This window comes from Juglans regia, chromosome 3 (genome assembly GCF_001411555.2).
Source record: "Juglans regia cultivar Chandler chromosome 3, Walnut 2.0, whole genome shotgun sequence".
NCBI lineage: Eukaryota > Viridiplantae > Streptophyta > Magnoliopsida > Fagales > Juglandaceae > Juglans > Juglans regia.
This window is the reverse complement of record NC_049903.1, coordinates 28,983,155-28,992,047: the sequence shown is the minus strand read 5'-3', so window position 1 is coordinate 28,992,047 and position 8,893 is coordinate 28,983,155. Positions and strand designations below refer to the sequence as shown.

At 33.9% G+C, this 8,893-nt stretch overlaps 1 protein-coding gene across 1 annotated transcript; it reads right to left on the bottom strand.

Moving 5' to 3' along the window:
• Nucleotides 1-5,425: 5,425 nt before the first annotated feature.
• Nucleotides 5,426-8,388, bottom strand: LOC108999762. The gene is made up of 4 exons (XM_018976667.2): nucleotides 8,030-8,388; nucleotides 7,626-7,804; nucleotides 6,683-6,881; nucleotides 5,426-6,080 (listed from the first exon to the last, which is right to left on the bottom strand). Exons 1-4 carry the CDS (start codon nucleotides 8,106-8,108, stop codon nucleotides 5,863-5,865), a joined length of 675 nt encoding a protein of 224 aa, XP_018832212.2. The 5' UTR covers nucleotides 8,109-8,388; the 3' UTR covers nucleotides 5,426-5,862.
• Between the last annotated feature and the right edge of the window lie 505 nt (nucleotides 8,389-8,893).

Here is an 8,893-nt window from a genome sequence, read left to right as displayed (position 1 = left end):
TTAGCAGTCTTTAAATATTGATTTATTTTTCATGCTTGGAACTTATTTCCTGCTCTCTTTAGATTCCCTGGTGTCATTTAGCAAAGGGCACTGCAGCACTAGTGAAGCTAGCAAAGGTTCTTAACGGTTCTCTTCCGACATTGGCATTTTAGCCCAAATTATGGCCAAATCAATGCAAAACAGTTCATCTTTACAAACCTTTTCCCAACCCACCCACTTTTTCTTCACCTTACTAGCTTCATCTCCCCAAAAGAAATATGAAAAAAGCTTCCTAATTAAAACCAGAACTTTGGAAGGGATTTCAAGATTGATAACATATGAAGATGCCTGCTTGACAAGAAAGAAGACAAGTCTTCCCTCATTTGACAGCAATCTAGACTTCCATGTTGCAAGGTTTTCTTTATTTTATTTTTTTTTAAATTGAAGGTTCCACAATAGCAGTAGTGAGCCTCTTCCAATATGAATTGGCACTCCAATGTAAGTACAAGGAAAACTAACTTGGAATCCTAAGACAATGATCTTACTGCCAATGCTCGACGGGGGGAAAAATGGAAGATCTCATCTTGTGAAGATATAAAATAAATAATAAAATTTATGTATTCCTATCAACTTAAACTTTTGGGACAAGTGATGATTTCACATAGTATCAGAACAGAGATCATGAGTTTGAACCCTAACTCTATACTCTACCCAATTTAATTAAATATTTTACGTGTTAGGCCATCAATTGAGAAAGAATCTAGCTCACATGTGAGGGAGAGTGTTAAGATATAAAATCTATCACTTCTCATTAGCTTAAAATTTTTAGACAAGTTTACAAATCTTATTTACAAGCTGACCAAATGAAGTTTCGTAACAATTTAACACTTGTAAAAGAGCTCGAACAAACTTTTTAGCACTACTTAAAAATACAACAATGGTATATGTAGATGTATATATCTTATTTTCCATGTCTCAAGCCTAACTCAGTCCACGCAGCAAGTACCCACTTCAGAACACAAGTACACCACTTCCAGAAACCCTATCTTAATTAGTTCCCTCTTCCATACGCACAGCCATATCTCAGCTGCCTCTTCCATTCGCATGGCCAAGCTCGTTACAAAGTTAATTGTTAATAGTAATTATACAACAATATATATTTATAACTATAATGAATAGTTGTGCAAAAAGAGATGTTCCAAAGCCATGCACCTCTATCATACCATATGGTCATATATATAATTCTAAGGTAAAGTATTTAGGATTATATCATTATAATTTATAAGCTTAGTATATTTACTCATGTTGTCATATTATAAACATGATTTAAGAGTTGATTTAAAAAAAAGTTCTTCCAATTTTGAATTAAGTTCTATGTGGCTTTTGTTTTGTACATCATAAATATATCTCTTATGGTTATGGCAATGTCTAGAAGAGAGTTGGGTATTCATGAGGTGGAGGATATAGAAACGCTTGCTGCTATAAGGGGATTGCAGATGATTTCTCACATGGGTATCTCTCACTTGCTTATAGAGGGAGACTCACTTGCTGTTATGGAGGCTATATGCTCAAGGGGTGAGGATCTGAACAGGTGCTGTTATGGAGGCGGAGGGTGCTGTCCAGTTTTAATTCTTTTGAGGTTTTGCATGTTGGTAGACATGGCAATGAGGTTGCACACCTTCTAACTCAACAAACACAGTTTGTGGATGACACTTTACAGTGGTGGAATGAACCTCCAAATTTTATTTAAAGTAGTCTTGCGATGGATGCAGCGGGTGCTTAGAGCACTCTCATTGGATTAGCTAAAGTTCAAGGACATTTTTTATGAATGTAATTATTTCATTCACATAAATATCTACATTGGAATAGCTATTTTTTCATTATATAATAATAAAATAATATAAGATGAATTTGATTTTAATTATTCATATCAAATCTCCACATTAGATTATATATTTATTTATTATATAGTAATGAATAATTAATAATTTCAAAAATATTTAATTTTTTTAATTATTATTTTATTTAATTTTATCATATTTTACTATTTTACCTATTATATATTAATTAATAATCATATTCTTATTAAATTAATATATCACTAACTCAAATTAATATATCAATTTCAAAAATATTTTAATTTTTTTAATTATGAAATTATTTTATTTTATTATATTTTACTATTCATAATATTATATATTAATTAGTAATTATATTCTTCTTAAATTATAGATTAAAGATAGAAACTAGAAAGACATTGATGGAGACTTTGGGAGAGAGAAACAAATAATATAAAATAGATTTGATGAATAAACATTATCTTTTAAATTTGAAAATAATTTTAAAAATTATTATAATTATATTCCAAATATTTAAAATATACCTATTTCAATTTGATATATTTTATGATTCAATAGTTAAATTTTTATTAGATTTAACTTTTAGTTAATTCAATAAAAATACTCTGATGGATGCAGATGCTTTTTTTTAGTTGGTTGTAAAATGTCACCATGTTGGTGTATTATGTATTTGAAATCTACGCATGAATGCAGAAGCTTTTATTCTAATATATTTATATAAATATTTATATATAAATATATATTTTCTTTTTTAAAAAAAATTAAACCAAAACATAACAGGTTAAGAGCCACACACTGCCACCCACGTGTAGGCTTCATATGTCTCCATGCCACCACGTGCCCTTTATCGACACACGCAACACCAATTGAGTCCTTCTATTGTGCTGCCATCTCTTACTTCTGACCATGCTCCTCGATTTTTAATGAGTAAACTACTCTCATCGTTTTCGGTTTTGCTTCCGGTTTCGTTATATTTTTTTAATATTTTTTTAATTTAATGATTAAATAAGTATTTTTTAATGATATTATTATTTTTTTTAAAAATATTTTACAATATTAAAAAAATACTTGTATAAAAAAATAAAATAAAAAAAAACATAACATTTTATACAATCGGTGGCTCCCAGCAAGATTAGAAGTAGTGGCCGTAGAGCCATCATTTTTTAAATATTTAAAAAAAAATTAAAATACACAAATTTATTAATGCACTTTTTTAAACATTTAAAATAAATAAATAAATACACGGATAGTCAAAACCAAGGAACAAATTAGCATTTTCCCCACCCATCACCCTTGAGCTTGGAGAGATGTGTCGATGAAAAAAGATACTCTTACCGATGATTTTTTTTTTTTTTTAAATATTTGTGTGGATTTTTTTTTAAATACTAACACAAATAATTTTAAAAAAAATTAATACTATCGGTACCCCTTCAGTAACCTTTAGATGTAGCACCGTCTTGTGTCGATATATCCCCAAGTGTACTAATACTACCGATGCAGCTATCCCTTTGTCAGTGAGTTTCTCCGTTCGACAGTCTCTCCAATCTTCATACACTATATTTTTTAAAATTTTTAACTTTTTTTAAATTTATTCTTTTTAAATTAATTCAATTCTTCTATTTATTATTCATATATTAAATATTTAATAAAAAAAATAAAAAAAGTATAGTATTTAGAAGTTATGTGAATAATAAAAAATTATGTAGATTTTTTCTTTCCTATTAACTAGTCAACTACAACAAAGTGCAACGTTACTCAATTTGCAACGGCAACCAACCGTGGCATTACACTTTGTAAGTTAAATTGTATCAAATTTATAAGGAGTAATGTTAGATACAATCATGTGTTGTGTAAGTATTGTGTATTCTTTTTTAAAAAAGAATGAGGTTTATTATTAAAAAATTAATTTTTCATGTAAATGTCATATTTGCTAATTTTTTCAAAAAGAGTGCGGTGCTTGCGTAATCTATGATTATAAATATCATCTCTTCTTTCTTCTTAGTAACCCTGATAAAGAAATGAGTTATACTACGTATAGTCACTATACAGTCACTTTTACATATTTCTTATGTCCTTTACTGATGTAATTGATCAAAATAATTATTTTATAATGAAAAAAAGTTACGCAGTCATTACACAAGAGTGACTGCTAGTAGAGTTTTTGAAAGAGATTGCATTTGATGCTCCGGCAACCCACTTTCTGATGCCTATCCTGTCTGATGCTTTTCCACCCAGAAGTGATTCGATTCGATTCAACAAGGCTCTCTTGGTAGGTGACTGAATTAATGGTCATTTGTAAGAGAATTCCGAGATGGGAATGGAATCTCTCGTCGACAAATGGGTAGTGCTAGAAGCCTAGAATATTTGTCAGTGCAAACCAAAAGAACATTAACTTCCCTTTACTCTTTCCAACTCCATAACTATTCTAATTCTCAGGAACACATTTCAATGTGGGGAATGCTTAAGTTGCAAAGAGACAGAGCATACGATTGAGTTTGGAGAAAGTGAGAACGTATACAAGTTTGCAATGACAAACACTAGTTATGATCTGTACGAGCCAGAACTGGCCGACTATGATCGTACTCTGCTTGGTGACATTTCTAATATTGTTGGCAATTATGAATAAGGTCTCTGTCCCTGTCCTGTTTTAGAACCCGACTTTCCTTCCGAAGATGAAATGTTCCTTGGTTTCTTGTCTTTAATGTATGGAAGTGGGACAGGAGGAGGCTTATGAGAATGGAACAGCTGAAGAGGCTTATTACTTATGCGGCTCGCAGGATTGGCCGAGTTGCTTTAGTGATGTCAGCGTGTTAATTTCTTCTCTCCTGGCGATGATGCTCTAGACATTAGTCTTGGAAAGATTTGGATTTCTTTCATGGTGAAGAACAGCATGAAAATTACATCTGTTTTAAAGAAGACACAGAGAGATAGTCTGTTTGGGATTATAATTCTTGGGATGCTACGATAGGAGAGGAGGATGCCATGATTATGGTAGGCAAGAGTCCAGAATAATATATGAGGACAATGTGGGGGACATGGGAATTTGTGAAGGTATCTTAGGCTACTGGCCTTGCCTGTTTGGGAACAAGACAAAAATCACCAGGTCAGTAGGAAACTAGCGAGCAAAGGGATGCAAATCCTCTGAAGGGAGTCTGGATTATTCTTCTCATACTGCGGAAACAATTAGCTTGAGAGGTCAGTTTTCTACTCATTAGCATGACAAAGCCGGTTGACAGATCAATAATATATGTAAAGTAATTAAAATAAGTTGTGGCATCTAACTGAATTGATAATCATCCAAATATCTATTACCTTTTTTTTTTTGGTTTTTTTGAATCGGTAATCAGCCAAATATCTATTACCTGATGTCGGGAAACCTCTCTAAGACAGCGCCCTTTGGACTCACCCTTGGAGAGTAAACTTCGGTCTAGTGCACCGTACTTTCAAAAGTTTCCCTACACAGAACTGGTTAAATCGTTGACTTTTCACCAGGAGGTATAACCCCAAAGAATTGTTTGCACAATAAGGTATTGAACCTTAGACCTTGAAGGAAGTGATATCCCAAGACCAAGCCCTTCACCACTTGGGCCAACCCCTTGAGGTTTCCAAATATCTATTACCTACATCTGGAATTAGTTTCTGTTTTAAAAAAAAATACAGAAATAATGTTTATGATCTTGCAAGTGCTGCTTATACAAAAAGTTGTACAACGTAGTTCAGAATTGCCATTTTATTTACAAGCTGCAACAAGTTACATACTTTTCTATGGACTGCGGTAGGCATCCCCTGAACCAATCTGTCAAATTCATGTGCTGGAGTTAACAATTTGGAGGAACAAGGTGGCCTAAGAACCAACTCATATGCCTTATGAGAGACAAATGCCATACAGTTCACACAAGACTACACCTTCTATCGTATACATTATTGCATGCAAATTTCAAAATTTTAATTTTTCATTCAATAAAGAAAATCTGTCTAAGATCAGCTCGCTGTACAATGGTACCAAGTTATCACATTCATCATATTACATACCAAGGCCCAACTCATCCTCGATATCATCCCCATCTTCAAACAGCTTCAGAAACCGAGCCTGATCTTGTTCCCTTTTCTTCTTTTGCCAGTATTTATACCCACCCACTACACCAAAAATCAATACTGTTGAAACCACAGCACTGATCAATATGATTAGAGCAACATGCATTCTCTTTCCTCCACCATGTGAGCCGGATGCAGAATTTGAAGCTACAAAAACAAAGTTGAGAAAATTGAAACTATTATTTAGACTAGATAAAATGTAATATGATTTTAATAACAGGCATAGTATATAGACAAGTGACAAACACATAGAAAGATAAGTTTGAGTTGCTGTAATGAAAAAGTAGCATCTGGAAGAGCAGGAATTTAGCACGTCATTGACAGGGGCTCATCAAGGAATCTAAGCAAAACAATGGATTTGCTTCCCCAAAACAGTGCCAATGTAATGACTTGTATCCAAATAGTCATTCTAGACAAATAATGGTACCGAAGGAATTGTATGCCCATCCAAGAACGTTGAAGCAATTCTATTTTATTTTTTTAACCTTTTTTTCATAAGGCACCAAAAGTCTATTTTGATTGCTGGTTTGAAGGCACAAAAACTTTTTCCCCGATATTAGTCAGGACTTTGTCCCCGAACACCCAGTGGCAATTAAAAAAACTACATCTGGAGAGAGATGATAATTTCCATGGAATGTACAAAGGCTCCAAATTACTCCTGAACGAATCCTATAAAATGGCACACGAGATGAAGACTAACAGCAAGAATTGCAGTAAGATGGACCTTAAAGAATGTAGAAGGAACTCACCATTTGCAAAAGGAACACATTTCGGGCACAAAAAAGTAGCATTAAATTCCTTGTCCTTGAACCGGATATATTTCCCATCGGGATCAGAAAAATCACTTGGACAAAACTCCCACTCTTCATATACATCATCTGATTTGAAACTATCCTCCTCATAAAACCCACACCGCTTACACTTTTTACTTGAAAGTTCTGTCAGAGGCTGACAATATAAAGAATATAATTTCATTAGGAACTCTAGATAATGTCACACGTCAATTTGAATAGATGTTTCAAGCAAAACTTAAGGCAGATACACTATATGTGTTAACAAGAAATAATAGGTTATTCAGAGAATGCTACATATTTGCGTGGATCTTAAACTGTCCCAGTTAGAAAAAATTCACACCTATTCAATTCTCAAATGCACACAACCTGAATTATCAAAAAACGGTAGCTACAAAGGCTTTAGTCACGAAAAAGATAAAACTATCTCTATTTGCCAGCACTGTCCATCTAAAAAACTTTCGAAGAGTACTTGTCCCTTGTTTCCATAAGACTAGGATCAGACCAATCTTCAGAAGACAGGCTCCCGCTTTACTTGTAGTGAGGTTGTTTACATTCCTTAGAAATTCCATTATCCGTAAAACGCTAAGAACAAAAGACATGGATTTGCGAGTAATGAAGAGCATTAAATTCCACTGCAACAGCTCCTAGTCAAGCAAAATTTAACTAGTTCCATTGGTATCATAATTTCCTATATCTAAAAGCCGACAACGAAAATATTTAACCGCTATATATTGCGTGGAACATCACTTCGTTCTCTAATATCTTCTGGCGTCATTTCTTAATTAAAACGACTGACACCCTTTTGAAAACCATTCCAAGAAAACCTATATACGGTCATCCATAAGAATTATGTTGAATCGAAAGGAACAACTTCGACGGCATAAAAAAAAGTTCGAACCTGCCAAGACTCTTCACCTTTGAAACTATACAAGACATGCGCTTTCTTTACATCCGGCAGCACCGTCTTGTTCTCCTCTTTACACCGGAAATAAACAATTGGTTTTGCGTTTGGCATCCACTCGTCGGTTTTAAATATCTCCATGGATTCGAGGGTAACAACTGCCGGTAATACCAATCCTGTGCAAAAGACGCCGTCAACCAAATCACCCACAAATATACAAAATTCTTCGAAAAAAGAATTCAAAGCCCCCCAATAAGCTTCAGAATTGGATTCCGTAGTAGCTCCCAGTATAAACCCAATACTCTGTTAGCTAAAACTACATCTTATTCGTAAAATTACACAACCATTAATAATAAGAATAATAACAAACCCTATGTTCGTTTCTCAAGAATCTTTTATACCTGGAAAACAGATGAGGAAGACCGAGAAGACGAGAAAAACAGAAAAAAGCTTAGGACTCGGTAGATTTCGAATCGACATAGCGGCGTTTCGTTTATTTCGACTTTACAGACGAATTTAATTCTTCGGATTATGCAACAAGTACGCGCGAAGCAGCTCTTCTTCCTCTTCCAAAGAGGGTGGGGTTTCCTCCAAGTAGAGCAATGGCTATGGCGGTTTCGAGACTCTTCCTGTTGCGAGGTTGCGAGGGAGAGAGGGGGAGAGAGAATTGCTTCTGGTGGGAGCAGCTGACCGGTTCGCGCTGCGAGCGATTGGACTTGGAGCTTGCGTCTGCGGTACGCGGGATGCGCATTACGCACCCCTGAGGGGTGGGGCCAATCTAAACGACAAGAGTGTCTGCGCGGCTTGATCTGATCCGTCCATCTTTTGGACGAGTGGGAGAGAAGCAATCACCCACCGTGTCTGTGCGGTCGAGTTGCCAGTCAGATTCGAATCGAAGACATCCCCTGCTAGAGGGTGTTGGGTCGATTTGGCCCGTCTATCCGATGATGAGGCAGCTGACGTGTTTTCATGTTCTAGAATTAAGATTTAAATTGCCTTATTTGATTACATATATAAGATGATAAATTTATGAATATTAATAAGATAATTTATAAATAATAATAAAATAAATAGTAATAAAATAATTTGAATTAAAATGTTTTATAAGATTTTGAGGATTGAGAGAAAAAAAAAATTATAAACTTAAAATATGATTAGAATATAACTTTTTAATATTATTTTTATTTTGAGATTTGATAAAATTAAATTATTTTTTGTATTTTATTTAGAAGTTTGAAAAAATTATAATGATTAGGTAATGATTA

Excerpts from the sequence above, each read along its gene's own strand:
- LOC108999762 (XM_018976667.2), bottom strand. The coding sequence starts at position 8,108 with ATGTCGATTCGAAATCTACCGAGTCCTAAGCTTTTTTCTGTTTTTCTC. Across the intron at positions 6,882-7,625 it reads AAGGTGAAGAGTCTTGGCAG|CCTCTGACAGAACTTTCAAG; the intron begins GTTCGAACTTTT and ends TTATATTGTCAG. Across the intron at positions 6,081-6,682 it reads ATGTGTTCCTTTTGCAAATG|CTTCAAATTCTGCATCCGGC; the intron begins GTGAGTTCCTTC and ends TTGTTTTTGTAG.